General features: G+C 37.8%; 1 protein-coding gene across 1 annotated transcript in view; it reads left to right on the forward strand.

The window, feature by feature from the left end:
- The window catches only part of LOC138152794 (cilia- and flagella-associated protein 337-like), a 113,366-nt gene that overhangs the window by 74,772 nt on the left and 22,660 nt on the right, over positions 1 to 15,934 (forward strand). Inside the window, exon 17 of the mRNA XM_069076868.1 lies at positions 580 to 866. Coding sequence (XP_068932969.1) covers positions 580 to 866 — 287 coding nt within the window. The remainder of the gene's footprint in view (positions 1 to 579; positions 867 to 15,934) is intronic.

Consider the following 15,934-nt stretch of genomic DNA (forward strand, 5'->3'; position numbering starts at 1 on the left):
CTTTCTTGGCAGAGATACTGGAGTGGTTTTCCATTTCCTTCTCCAGTTCATTTTATAGATAAGGAAACTAAATAGGGTTGAGGCACTTGCCCAAGGTCATACCACTAGTAAACATCTGAGACCAGAGTTGAACTCAGGTCTTCCTAACTCCAGATGCAGTGCTCTATCCACTATACCACCCAGATACCTAGTTTTGTAGGTGTAACAAAATTTTCAAGAGGTGACATAGTACAAGGGATCAAGAGTTGGTCTTGGAGGCAAGAAAATCTGGGTTCAAGTACTGCTTCTGATAAATGCTACTATGCGACTATGAGTTACCTCTCAAGACCCAATATAATTCTCTGAGACTATAAGTTACAGACAAATTAACTTATCTACACAAGTCAAGAGAATTTCTATACCAACAAAATCGTAGATCCTTGATATCAATGAATTCATAGGTCTAGACTTTTCCTACCACAACCAAACAAAAGAAAATGAAAACTTTGGAAACCTACTTATTTTGTGTGCTTATTCTGCTCCTATCGGCAGCTCTTGTTACCAGTTATTTGTGTCTTTCCTCCATTTTCAATTCTTTAGAACTCATCCAGTAACCCCCTCATGCTTCGTGGCTGGAAGGCCCACAGCTGCACAGTCATGAGTGTGGAGTACTTCTCCTATGGCTCAGATTCCTTCATCATCAGTGGCTCTTCAGATGGGACCTCTGGGTTATGGACTTCAGAGGGAAAATTTGTGGGACTGTTTGGGCAAGAGAAAAAATGGAACCTGAAAATTCCAGCTACCTTTTCTTCCCACAAAAATGCTTTCCAGACAACAATGCCAGTCTTAGATTCCAAATTAGAAGATTCAACCACTGGAAAAGACAGGTAAGAGAAACCCTGAGGATTTGTTATTGTTGTTGGGAAAATGGAAAGACATAGGCTTATGGTCTTACAGAACCTTAAAAACTAACTGCATAATGTAGAGAGAAGAATTCCCAGATTACACTTGTGAAAAGGATGCTCATGTGTACTAGTTCCACATAAAATGTTGTTATTTTATATACAGCTTGCATTTATATGTTATAAAATGTTATTATTTTTATGTGGCTTCAATGGTTTCTCCTACTAGTCTAGGGAATGATGTTTCATTTGTATGCTTTCCCTCTCCTGCAAGATAAGGCCTCCACCATTCTAACTCAGTTCATCTCACACTAAGGAAAACACCCCCCTTTAAAAGAGTTTCCAAATTTTGACCTAAGCCATATCATTAAATCCAGTCAGGATTTTGGCAGGCAGCTGCTGATTTTTTTCTTGTTTAGTATTTTATTTTTCCCCAAATGCATGTAAAAACAATTTTTAATTTTTGTTTTTAAAACTTTTAGTTCCAAATTCTCTCCCTTCCTTGGCCTCCCACACCCATTGTTGAGAAGGCAATTCAATATAGGTTATACATATGCAGTCACGCAAAACATAGTTCCATATTAGTCATGTTGTGAAAGAAAACAGACAAAAAATCCTCAAGAAAAATAAAGTAAAAAAGGTATATTTTAATCTGTATTCAGATGCCATCAGTTCTTTCTCTGGGAGTGGATAGCAGTTTTCATCATAAATCCTTCAAAGATCCTTGTATCATTGGATTACTAAGAATAGCTAAGTCATGAGTATCTTACAATATCTCTGTTACTTTGTACATAGTACATGTCACTTTGCATCAATTTGTGTCTTTTCAAGTTTTTCTGAGAGCATCCTGCTTATCATTTCTTATAGCACAATAATATTCCATCACAATCACATACCACAGTTTGTTCAGCCATGCCACAATTGATGGGCATCCCCTCAATTTCCAATTCTTTGCCACCACTAAAATAACTGCTGTAAATACTTTTTGTCCTTATAGGTATAAGTTCTTTTCCTTTGTGTTTTTTTTTTCATCCATACCTAGCAGTGGTATTGCTATGTCAAAGGATATGCAAGGTTTTATAGCTCTTTGGGCATAGTTTCAATTTGCTCTACAGCATGGTTGAACCATGTCACAATACCACCAACAGGGCATTAATGTCTCATTTTTCCCACATTCCCCTCCAAAATTTGTGATTTTCCTCTTCTTAGAATTGTTTTCACTTATATTTCTCCAATCAATAGTGAGTTAGAGCGTTTTTTTCACATGACTATAGATAACTGATCATTTCATCTGAAAACTGTTCACGTCTTTTGATTATCAGTTGGGGAATGGCTCTTATTTTTATAGATTTGATTCAATTCTCTATATTGTTTGAAAAATGAGGCCTTTATCAGAGATACATACTCTTAAATTTTTTTCAGAGTTACTCTGTCCAACTGTATTTCCTTCCATCCTATTTCCTCCTCTGTTTATTCTATTCTCTCCTTTCAACCTGTCCCTCCTCAAAAGTGTTTTGCTTTTGATTACCCACTTCTCTAATTTGCCCTTCCTTTTATCACCTCCCCTTCTCTTGTCCCCTTCCCTCCTACAGAGTAAGATAGAAATTTCTATACCCAATTTAAGCAAATTATGACAAGCCAATTATTTAAGCCAATTATAACAAGAGTAAGGTTTACTCACTCCCTCTTACCTCCCCCATCTTCTGTTTCACTGAAAAAGCTTTTTTCTTGACTCTTTCATGTGAGATAATTCGCCAATTCTACGTTTCCCTTTTTCCTTTTCTCCCAATGAATTCCTCTCTCACACTTTAATTTCTTTTTTTAGATATCATCCCTTCAGATTCAATTCATTCCTGTACCCTCTGTCTATATATACTTATCCTAACTGTCTGAATAATGAAAAAGTTCTTAGGAGTTACAAGTATCATCCTCCCATGTAGGAATGTAAACAGTTGAACCTTATTAAGTCCCTTACAACTTCTCTTTCCTGTTTACCTTTTTATGCTTCTCTTGAGCTTTGTATATAAAAGTCAAATTTTCTATTCAGCTCTAGTCTCTTCATCAAGAATGCTTGAAAGTCCTCAATTTCACTGAATATCCATTTCCACCCTGAAGGATTATGCTCAGTTTTGCTGCATAGGTGATTCTTGATTGTAATCCTAGCTCCTTTGCCCTCCAGAATATCATATTCCAAAACCTCCAATTCTTTTTTTAAGAGAAAAAATAGGATTTAATTTGCACTGAGTCCATCAGTTATATATCTGGATTGGCATAGAATTTTTCCATCATGAATCCTTTGGAATTATCTTAGAACATTGTATTGATTGGTTGCTGGGCCTTTCAGAATTGATGATCATTACAATATTGCTATTGCTGTGTGCATTGTTCTCTTGGTTTTGCTCACTTCAACTTTCATTAGATCATATAAATTTTCCCAGGTTCTTCTGAAATGACCGTCTTCATCATTTCTACAGCACAATAGTATTACATCACAAACATATACCACAACTTGTTTAGACATCCCCTAATTGATGGCATCCTTGGCTTACAATTCTTTGCCATCACAAAAAAGAGATGCTATAAATATTTTTTTCCATATGGGTAAATACATAAAAATTAATTTTCTTCATAATGTCATTGTATAAATCATTTCCCTAATTCTGTTCACTCTGCATCATTTCATTGATATATTCAGTTTCCTTTGAAACTGTCCATTTTGTCATTTGTGGCACAATAATAATAATACATTACATTCATAGACTAATTTGTTTAGCCATTCCCTAATCATGGGCACACTCTTAGTTTCCAATTTTGAGTTAACCTGAAACATATAGGTCCTTTTTCTCTTCTTTGATCTTTTTGGGGTATTGCACTCATAGTGATTTAGTTGAGTCAAAGCATATGAATGGTTTAGTGACTTTTGGAGCGTTGTTCCAAATTGCTTTTTACAATGGCCAGATGAACACACAGGTCTATCACCAATGCACAGTCTGCCTGTTTTCCTGAAGCCCTTCCAACATTTATCATTTTCCTCTTACTATATTTGTTAATTTTATGGCTGTGAGGTGGACCTCAGACTTCTTTTAATGTGAATTTCTCTATTTAGGATTTGAAACATGGTTTCATAAAGTTTTTCTTTTTTTCTTTTTTTGAATTAAATTTTATGTTTATTTTTAGTTTACATCATTCATTTCCACAAGATTTTGAGTTACAAATTTTCTCTATTTTTCCCTTACCCACCACCCCAAAACAGTGATCCCACTGAATACGCCATCTCCCAATCTGCTCTCTCCTATATCTTCCCCTATTGCCCCTCCAACTTTAAAATAGGACAAGATGGATCTCTATACTTCAATGCCTGTATATTTTATTTCCTAGTTGCATGTAAAAAATAATTATTATTATTATGTGTATTATATATATATGTGTGTGTGTGTATATATATATATATATTAAACATTTGATTTTAAAACTTTGAATTCCAGATTCATTCCCTTCCTCCCTTGTCACCCACCCTTACTGGGAAGATAAGCAATTCTATATAGGTTGTACATGTGTAGCTATGCAAAACCTTTCCATACTGGATATATTGTGAAAGACCGACTATATTTTCCTCCATCCTATCCTCCCACTTTTTCTATTCTCTACTTTGTCCTTGTCCCTTTTCAAAAGTGTGTGCTTCCAATTTCCCTTCCCCACAACCTGCTCTCCCCTCCATCATCCCACCATCCTTCCCCCCTACTCTCCTGTAAGGTGAATACCCTATTTAGTATGAATGTCATTCCCTCCCTAAGCCAAATTCAACAAGAGTAAGGTTGACTCATTCCCTTTTGCCTTCCTGTTCTTCCCCTCCATTGTAACCATTTTCCCTTGCCTCTTCTATATGAGATAATTTACTCCATTCTGTCTCTCCCCATCTCCTCTCATTATATTCCTCTCTCACCACTCAAATTCACCTTTTAAGTATCATCCCCGTCCTATTCAATTGGTCCTATGCCCTCTGTCTATGTATACCTGTACACACACACACACATATATATACACACTCACATATGTATTCATATGCCCATATACCCTCCTATATAGACATATGTATGTGTGTATACATATATACATATATGTGTGTGCATATATACATATATGTGTGTATGTGTGTGTATATATATATATATATACACATATCTATTCCATCAACTATTCCCTTCAACTGAGAAAAGTTTCATAAGTTACAATTATCGTTTTTCCATGTAGGAATGTAAATATTTCAACTTTGTTAAGTTCCTTGTGATTTATTTTCCATGTTTACCTTCTCATACTTCTCTTGCTTCTTGTATCTAAATGTCAAATTTTCTATTCAACTCTGGTTTTTTCATCATGAATGCTTGAAAGTCCTCTATTCCACTGAATGACCATATTTTCCCCTGAATCATGATACTCACTTTTGCTGGGTAGGTGATTCTTGGTTTTAATCCCACCTCCTTTGCCCTCCAGAATATCATATTCCAAGCCCTTAGATCAGCTCAGTGTAGAAGCTGCCAGATCCTGTGTTATCCTGATTGTGTTTCCAAAGTATTCAAATTGTTCTTTCCTGGATGCTAGTAATATTTTCTCCTTGATCTGGGAATTCTGGAACCTGGCTATAATATTCCTAGGATTTTTTTTTGGGGGGGGGGATCTTTTTCAGGAGGTGATCAGTGGATTCTTTCAAACTCTACTTTGCCCTCTACTAAGACATCAGGGAAATTTTCCTTGAGAATTTCTTGAAGGATGATTTGTAGGTTCTTTTTTTATCATGGATTTCAGGTAGTCCAATAATTTTTAAATTATCTCTCCTGGATCTGTTTTCCAGGTCAGTGGTTTTTCCAATGAGATATTTCACATTGCCTTCTATTTTTTCATTCTTTTGGATCTGTTTCTTGTTTTCTCATAAAGTCACTAGCTTCCATTTGCTCCAGTCTAATTCTGAAGGAATTATTCTCTTCACTGATCTTTTGAGATTCTTTTTCCATCTGGCAAATTTGACTCTTTAAGGCATCCTTCTCCTCATTGGTTTTTGAGCCTCTTTTGCCATTTGAGTTAATCTATTTTTAAGGTGTTATTTTCTTCATTCAGGTTGTTGACTCTCTTTTTCATGCTTTTCTTGCATCATTCTCATTTCATTTCCCAATTTTTCCTCCACTTCTCTTATTTGGTTTTCAAAATCTTTCTTAAGCTCCTCTATGGCCTGTAACCAATTCATATTTTTCTTGGAAGCTTTGGGTACAGGAGTTCTGACTTCATTGTCTTCCTCCTGCTCCATGCCTTGATCCTTTTTGTCCCCAAAATAGGAATCCAAAGTTGGACTGCTGTGCTTGCCCCACTTCCCCCATGTTGCCACTCAGCCACTTGACTCTTGAACTTTTTGCCACAGTAGAACTCTGTGTTCAGAGAGCAGGGCTTTTTCCTAAATTGCTTGGGCTTTCTCAGCTTCCAGAGCTATTAATTGGGTGCCCTCTCGGAAGCCTCCACTGGTTCTGGCACACTGGTCATGCACCCCAGGACCTCCACTCAGGACAGGGATCCAAATCCAAGCAGGTTAAAGCTAGACCCTCAGACTGGTTGCTTGGTCCCCCTACAATCTGCAGGCTAGGAGCTGTGAAGCAGTCATGCGGCTGTGCTTGCTGTGCCCTCAGTCACTTCTCCCTCCAGAGGCAGAGGCCAGACCACACTCCTGGACCTCTTGTTCCCAAAGTCCACTGACCTCTCACTTTGTCTTTGGCATTTATGGGTTGATAATTCTGGAAACCACCACAGCTGCTGGTAATCCACTCTCCCAACGACCCTCTAGCCATGGCTGGTGGGGCTGCCCTGAGGCTAAAACCTCAGGCTCAAGAGGGGCTGTTCTCAGCTTGCACAGGGCTGCAATGCCACCTTCCTGCCAGCATGCTGGGATTTCTTATGCAGGAGGTTAGATTCTCTCTGTCACTTTGTGGGTTCTGTAGCTCTAAAGTTTGTTTAGAGTCATTTTTTCCATGTATTGGAGGAGGTAGAAGCAGGAGCCGTGCAGAAGTCATGTTTCTATTCCACCATCTTGGCTCCACCCCCCTTCAATTCTTTAATGTAGAAGGTGATAAATCTTGTTTCATCCTGTATGTGGCTCCACAACAATTGAATTGATTCTTTCTGGCTGCTTGCAATATTTTCTCCTTGACCTGGGAGCTCTGGAATTTGGCTATAATATTCCTGGAAGTTTTCATTTTGGGATCTCTTGCAGGAGGTGATCAATAAATTCTTTCAATTTCTATTTTACCCTCTGGTTCTAGAATATTGGGACTGTTTTCCTTGATAATTTCTTGAAAGATGATGTCTAGGCTCTTTTTTTGACCATAGCTTTCAGGTAGTTCAATAATTTTCAAATTATCTCTCCTGGATCTAGATTCCAGATCAGTTATTTTTCCAACAATGTATTTCATATTATCTTCTATTTTTTCATTCTTTTAGTTTTGTTTTATTGCTTCTTGATCTCTCATAAAGCCATTAGCTTCCACATGCACAATTCTAATTTTTTAGGAATAATTTTCTTCAGTGACCTTTTGTATCTCCTTTTCCATTTAGCTAATTCTACTTTTTCAGGAGTTTTTTGTTTGTTTGTTTGTTTTTCCATCATTGCTTTTCAATGCATTCTTCTACTTACTGGGGTCTTTTTGTACCTAATTTCCTATCTGATATAGTCTATTTTTAAGGTACTATTATTATGCAAATTTTTTGTATCTCCTTTACCAAGTTGTTGATTCTTTCCCCATCATTTTCTTGCATCACTCTCATTTCTCTTCCCAATTTTTCCTCTACCTCTCTTACTTGATTTTTAAAATCATTTTTTACTCCTTCCATGGCCTAAAAATCAATTTATATTTTTCAGAGGATATGGAAAAATTGGAACACTAATGCATTGCTGATGGAGTTTTGAACTTATTCAACCACTCTGGAGAGCAATCTGGAACTATGCCCAAAGGGTTATAAATAATTTTATACCCTTTGACTCAGCAATACCACTTCTAGGGTTGTATGCCAAAGAGATCTTAGAAGTGGGAGGAAGACCCATACATACAAAAATATTTATAGCAGCTCTTTTTGTCATGGCAAAGAATTGGAAATTAAGGGGATGCCCATCAGTTGGGGAACAAGTTGTGGTATATGAATGTAATGGAATACTATTGTGCTATAAGAAACGATGAGCAGATGGACTTCATGTTTACCTGGAGAGGCTTATACAAACTGATGCTGAGTGAGAAGAGTAGAACCAGGAGAAATTTGTACACAATTACAGACACAACATATGTGTGATGACCAACTCTGATAGACTGGACTCTTCTCAGCAATGCAGTGATATAAGTCAATCCCAAAAGACTCATGATGGAGAGAGATATGTGCATACAGAGAAAGAACTAGAAAGAACTTAGTTTATATCCAGATTGAAGCAAACTACCTGATCTTTTTCCTTTTCTTGTTTGGTTTTATGTCCTCTTTACCATTTTTCATTTCATCTGATACAATCCGTCTTTATAACCTGACTAATGTATAATGTGAAAGTATTTACAGATCCTATACTTGACTATATGCCACCATGGGGATAAGGGGAGGGAGGGGGACAAAATGTGAAACTCAAGGAATTGTGGAATTGAATCCTGTAAACTAAAAGTAAACAAACAAATTAATTTTTAAAAGTTTATAGGCTTATACGAACTGATGCTGAGTGAGTAGATCAGAACCAAGAGAAATTTGTACACAATTACTGACACAACATATGTGTGATGACCAACTTTGATAGACTGGACTCTTCTCAGAAATACAGGGTTATAAGTCAACTCCAAAAGATTCATGATGGAGAGAGATGTCTACATTCAGAGAAAGAACTAGAAAGAACAGAGTTTGAATCCAGATTGAAGCAAACTACCTGCTCTTTTTCTTTTTCTTGTTTGGTTTTGTTTCCTCTTTCCCATTGTTCATTGCATCTGATGCAATCCTTCTTTATAACCTCACTAATGTCTAATGTGAAAGTATTTGCATATCCTATACTTGATTTATGCTGCCATGGATGGTGGGAAGGATAGGGAAGGGGAGAAAATTTGAACCTCAAGGAATTGTGGAACTGAATCTTGTAAACTAAAAGTAAATAAAAAATTAATAAAGACCAAAATAAAATAAAATAACTATTAAAAATATATGTTTTTCTTGGAGAATTTGGATGTAGGAGCTTTGACTTTGCTATCTTCTTGAGTATGTGTTTTGATCTTCCTTGTTACCATAGTAACTTTCTATGGTCAGAATTTTTTTTTTTGTTGTTTGCTCATTTTTCCAGGCAAAAAATAGTCTTGCCTTTTAACTCTTTGTTAAAGTGGGGCTCTGCTTCCAGGATAGAGGGCACACTGTCCCAAGCTTCAGGGTTCTTGTACAGTTGTTTAAAGAGATACTTCTAGAGACTAGACTGTAAGCTTTCAGTTCTCCCAAGATGATATGATCTAAGGAAAGGTGACTCTGACTCTCCTGGCTTGTGCTGTGGTCTGTGAGTGACCACAAGCATTGTTTTCTGCCCTGGAACTGTGACAAAGGTCTCTGCTCCCACAAGCTCTGGTGTGCTAGTGCTCCTCCTTGCCATGAGACTTACACACAGGACTGTGACACAGAGCTGCATATGGGCAAACAACAGAGTCCTGCCTCCAGTACCAGCAAAAAGACCCTTGTCATCTCTTTTTGATCAGATATATGTTTATATTCCTTTAATGTCTGTGGACTGAAAGCTCTGGGAGCAGCCACTGCCACTGCAGATTCAGTGGCTCCCAAGGCCTCTGACAATTTTTTTTAATATCAAAATTTGGAATGATATCAGAATTGAAAAGTTAAAGTAACACAAACATAAGCACCTACCACTTTTTTCTGAAAGTTTATGAGGGCCACTTCTTACCCTCTGTTTCTTCATTCCCATGCTAGGTAGGAAGGGGACCATAAATTATATAGTAAGAAAAAGAGGAACAAAGACTCCTGCCTACCATGCAACCCAAAACTTCCATCAGTTCATTCCTCAGCTACCTATACTACAGCAACGACCCACAAGAATCCCAGTCCACAGGCTACAGAGCTAGGGAAAAGGCTTCCCTTTGTGGAGCACAAATGAACTCTGCATGCCCACAAACCTCATCAAAATGGATTTTCTCCATCTTCCCTTTCTTCCTAGAGTCCTCAAGACCCAAATTCAAGCCATAACAATCCTGGTTATGTGTGGATAAAAGTCTTCTCCATTGCTCTAGAAAGTTCTCCCCTGTTAGTCCCAATAACAATACTCATTAGAGCTACCCAGAAAGAGAAGAGTTATTGGTCACAAGCAAGCAATACCTAGGGTGAATTTATGCGTCCAAATCTGAGCACCACTAAGAAACTTCTGTGCTGGACTCTTCCTCTCCTGACTAACAACCACCTTTCCTAGAAAACTTTCTGAAAAGCTGCAGCCATACTTTACTTCACTTCCTGCTTTCTAAGCATCTCCTCTACAATCTACTTGTAGATTGAAAGGACTTTCCCACCAAGTTCTGAAATTATGAATCATGATCAAATCAACCATCCATCCCCCTGACTATTCCTGGATTGTTTATATTCCCTCTATACTCCCCTATTCCCCTACTCATTACTCCTCTAATGTTCGAGACCAACCACCTGTCCCTGGCCACCATTCACAATGGAAGCTCCTAAAGAGCAAATTATCTTTCTTTTTGCTTCTATTTGTCACCCCAACATTTAGCATAGTGCCTTGACCATAGTGAGTGCTTAATAAATCCTGAGAATTCTTTTAAAATTACACTGACAGAAATGCAGTGGTAAATAGAGTTTGGCCAGGTAAGATTTTCCTGAACTATATTTGTGTGATGATGTGGGGGTTGGGAGGGCCAGTAACTATTTCTATGGATACCTAACAAAATTGAGTTTTCAGAATCCACTAAAACCTAACTCCAATATTCTCTCAGGCCAGTAACAATTGTCCTAAAATATTAATGAAGTCTATGGCTTCCGTGGCAGAGTTCAATGGATAGAGAGAAAGAATAAAGAGGAATAGTGGTAGAAGCTGTTATAGGCAAAAGCTAGGGAGTGGGAAATAGAATGAGATCCTGCCCAGGAGAATTCTGAAGGGGTCTGGATTATGTTTCGTTTCCCTTAATGGAGGGTTCCTTATCTCAGTAGAAGCACAACTACCTATGACTTAACAAATATATCATTGCTCTGACTTTCCTTGACTTGGGACTAACTCAAAATAACCTTTCCTAGACAGAGAACCAGTCAGGCATATTGATTAGCCATATGAAAAAGGCTTATCAGCTTACAAAGTGCATTTTTACCTGACCTTACCCATTCTTTCCAAGAATCATATAGATATGAAGATATTCTCAATGGAGGGCATTAATTATAAGCAAACTTTTTTTTTACAAATACCAAAACCTTTTATTAAGCTTTTACTTCATGTAGAGCACTGTGCTATGTACTGTAGGTGATAAAAAGTTTAGATAAGCCATGATCCCTCCATTCAAGGAGGTACAAAAAGTAAGGGTATAAAATACCAACACAAAGTTATAATGCACAATATTAGAAAATTATTGAACCAAGAATAATGTGAGGTCAGAAGGGGAAATCATTACCAACAAGAGAGCTCAGCAAAGGTTTCCTGGAGAATTTCTAATGTCATTTTAAACCCAATAGGCTCTCCCTCCTGACCTTCTTTCTATGTATTGACTAGGATAGAGAACCTAGTCACCTAGATTCAAAATTTGTCATAACTCTTTACCTCCTCAAAACCAATTAGAGTTTCGTTGGTTCTTCTACAATATTTCCTATAGCTGTTTTAAAAAATATATATATATTTATTTACTTTTAGTTTACAACATTCAATTCCACAATCCCTCAAGTTTGAAATTTTCTCACCTTCCCTCTCTCCCCCCCACCTCCATGGCAGCATGCAATCAAGTATGAGATTTGCAAACACTTCCACATTATTCAGGTTGTAAAGAAGGATTGTAACCAATGGAATGAACAATGGGAAAGAGGAAACAAAACCAAAAAAGAAAAGAAAGAGAGCAGGTAGTATGTTTCAATCTGCATTCAAACTCTGTTCTTTCTAGTTCTTTCTCTGAATGTAGACATCTCTTTCCATCATGAGTCTTTTGGAGTTGTCTTATAACCTTGCATTGCTGAGAAAAGTCCAGTCTATCAAAGTTGGTCATCACACAAACGTTGTGTCTGTAATTGTGTACAAATTTCTCCTGATTCTGCTCTTCTCACTCAGCATCAGTTTGTATAAGTCTCTCCAGGTAAATATGAAGTCCATCTGCTCCTCATTTCTTATAGCACAATAGTATTCCATTATATTCATATACCACAACTTGTTTAGCCATTCCCCAGTTGATAGGCATCCCTTTGACTTCCAACTCTTGGCCACCACAAAAAGACCTGTTATAGATATTTTTGTACATGTGGGTTCTTTTTCCACTTCTATGATCTCTTTGGCATACAGCCCTGGAAGTGGTATTGCTGTGTCAAAGGGTATGCACTTTTTCATAATGCTTTGGGCATGGTTCCAGATTGCTCTCCATAGTGGTTGGATCAGCTTTTCCCTCTTCCAGTGATGGACCTGACAGAAATTAAAAATGGTTCAGCATCTGACATACTGCCATAGGCTGCCCTACAATACAGCTTCCAACAAAACTTGGCTATCACAAAACCCAGGTCACAGAATTGTTTACCTTTATACCAAGAAAGTTGGAAAAGCACCAAAATCAGCCTGTGGTGTGTGCCCAGGAAGACTTCAAGGTGGGCATGCAGTGAGACTTAAAGTTTGTATGAGGCCATCAAAGACAAAAAAGCATGTCAGTAGGGCTTATGGTGGCTCCATGTGTGCTAAATGTGTCCATGACAAGATTAAGCATGCTTTCCTAAGGAGCAGAAAATCGTTGTGAAGGTGTTGAAGGCATAAGTACAGAGTCCAAAAAGTAAATAAAGAAGATATGTTTTTTGAATAATAAAGAAAATTAAAATGTGAAAAAAGAATGGTTGGATCAGTTCACAACTCTACCAATAATCCATTAGTGTTCCAGTTTTTCCACATCCTCTCCAGCATTTATCATTTTTCTGTTTTGTCATCTTAGCCAATCTGACCTATGAGATGTGGTACCTCAGAGTTGTTTCGGTTTGCATTTCTCTAATCAATAGTGATTTAGAACATTTTTTCATGTGCTTATAGATATCTTTAATTTCTTCCTCTGAAAACTGACTGTTCATATCCTTTGACCGTTTCTCAATTGGGGAATGACTTGTATTCTTATAGATTTGACTCAGTTGCAAACATTTATTGATTGCCCACAGAGTATTTGAGCAGTCAGATAATGTAGAAGTCTTGACAAATTTCTTGCCCCAATTCTATTTCCATTAGGCCCTTTTGTAGTTTATTTCAAGCCTTGGACAGATAAAACTATGTTACTTTGCAAGATTTCATGGAGAAATCCCACCTGAATCTCAACTCTTCTCTTACCAAACTTGCAAATCTTCAGTACCTCTAATACTTCCTAAGAAAGATTGCATGGGGGGTGGCCAGGTGGTGCAGTGAGTAAGAGAGCCGGCCCTGGAGTTGGGAGACCTCAGATACTTAACACCCACACAAAATAACTGGCCATGTAACCTTGAGCAAGTTACTTAACCCCAATTGCTTGAAAAAAAAAAAGAAGAAAGATTGCATGAGTTTGAATGAAATGCACCACTCTTAATGTCAAAGTGATGATGATTTATGCCATGGCAAGTTTGTAGGTTTTCAGATAACATCCTTCTCCAAATGTGTTGTTTTTTGGTCCATTTGTTTGTTTTGTCTGGACCTGTGATGTCAGTTCTGTAGAAATCTCCTAGTGATAAAATTTCTCCAATCAATGAAAATAACCAACTGCTCTGCAACTAAAGAGATAATAATACAATAAAAATTTGCCTCGGTTCGCAATGACATCGTGTGTCAAAATTCACATCTTTTTACCCTTGAGGTGAGGTCTCTATCTACTATACAACTCTCCAAAGATATAAGTATAGAAATTAGCAACACTTTGGTATTTATTGTCTTTGCTTCCAAGTTAAATCACTAGCAACAGTGCTTTTTTAGCAGTGCATTCACTAGCCATTCATTTGAGAGTTCCTAAAAAATTACATTTGCTAGGACACCAGACAGAATTGTGGATATACTGCAATGTACTCAATAAAAAAAATGAAGGAAAAATATTAAGCAGCTGCCTATTGAAGTAAATAAGAAATACTACAGCGATCTCAATTAATAGTGGAATCATAGATTACAGAATCATAGTTGTAGAGCTCAAAGGAGCCATTAATTTAGAAATGAAAATTCAGAGCTGAAAGATACCTTAGGCATTGAATCCATCAGTGCCTGAACAGGAAATCACTGTTGAATACCCAGCCTCTGTATTGGCTTCCAGCGAAAGGAATCCAACTATGTCCCAAGTTAGCCCATTCCATTTTTAGACAGATCCATTTATTATGAATAATATATATTATTTACATCCCTTTGGACTATATCTTGCCAATTCACACTCACAGATTGAGTCCCTCAGGGAACAACTACCCAAAGTTGAAGTAACTTTATGGGTTCACAGTCCTAAAATTATTTAGCTCACAAATCACCAAAATTTCAGGGAATACAACTAGCTCAAAGTAAAAAGGCATTTATAGAAATGTCAAGTAAAGGCAAAAATAGCAATAAAATATTTTTTCCTATAAATCTTAGGCTCACTGTCCTATAAATATAAACAGCATCAGTGGGAATAGTGAATGCTCATAACAGACACAAGTAGAGAAGAATATGGTTAAGGAAGACATTGGCAGAGACAACCTATACCCTGTTGCACCCATTGCACCCCCCAATATCTTTTCATGAACCCCTTGTGTTGCTTCTCATGGGGTATGCATCTCTTCTTGGTGAGTCACTCTGCAGGACCCCCTGTACCTGCTACAGGGCATGGCACCAATACTTGGATGTGGTCCCCCCCCCCATCTCCAACTTGAGGCTTACCTGAAATCCTGACTGAGGTTATTATTAGGCAATTTGGAAAAGTCACAAAACACATCCCCTAGAACTAGCAGAAGTCTTGGCTCTGGGACCCATTATGTTCCAGCTCAAGATGCTAGATTCTTACCAACTCTACTTGAATCTACACCTGGACTCTAGTCCACTATACCCTGCCATATGATTCTACTGCAAGATATCATGGGGTAGGGAATGAGGAGGAAGAACTCCATGCCCACCCTTGTTGCATTGTCCACCAGGTACAAGGAAAAAATGATAAGCAAAACCCTTCCTTAGAACTGACCCTTCGCCCAAGAGTTAACCTATTTGGCTCACCTGAATTCTCTCTTCAAAGTTCTTTTCAACATTCACTTACAGTACTTTTTGAGTCTTAATCTCATAAAATATTGAGCTTTGGATAGAGTTTATCAGTCACTCTGGGCTTCATTCCCAACCAAAATGACTATAAAAAGACCCAATTCCAGAATTCCCACATGCGCCAGTATATCATTAATGGCATAAAAACTCAATAGCAAGAATAATTAAACTAAAATCCACCAGATGTCTTGCTTCCTCCTCTTGGTACCTGTCCATCAGTTGAGATTCTCACTGATCAAGGTTTTCCTAGTTCTGTCCTACTCCTCCCCTAGGGGCAGCCATGTAGAGTCCTTGTCTTCTCACTATGGACTGTATCTGAGCTCTCTTCCCAAATGGGTCAGTGCCCCAAGATCTACCTCTACCAATCCCACCATTGGTGGTTATATAAATATACTTTATAGGGTGCCTTTCACCAAATCACTGATTACAGATCTGGATCTCCTGGGTATGATTGGTTAACTATTCATATAGGTATGTGTCTTATGTCTTTTTCCTAGACTGGAAGCTCCATGAGAGGATGTGCTCTCTCTCTCTCTCTCTCTCTCTCTCTCTCTCTCTCTCTCTCTCTCTCTCTCTCTCTCTCTCTCTCTCTCTCTCTCTC

Source organism: Petaurus breviceps, unplaced genomic scaffold (genome assembly GCF_028583685.1).
Source record: "Petaurus breviceps papuanus isolate PSGF00001 unplaced genomic scaffold, PetGlider_PUasm1.0 90925, whole genome shotgun sequence".
NCBI lineage: Eukaryota > Metazoa > Chordata > Mammalia > Diprotodontia > Petauridae > Petaurus > Petaurus breviceps.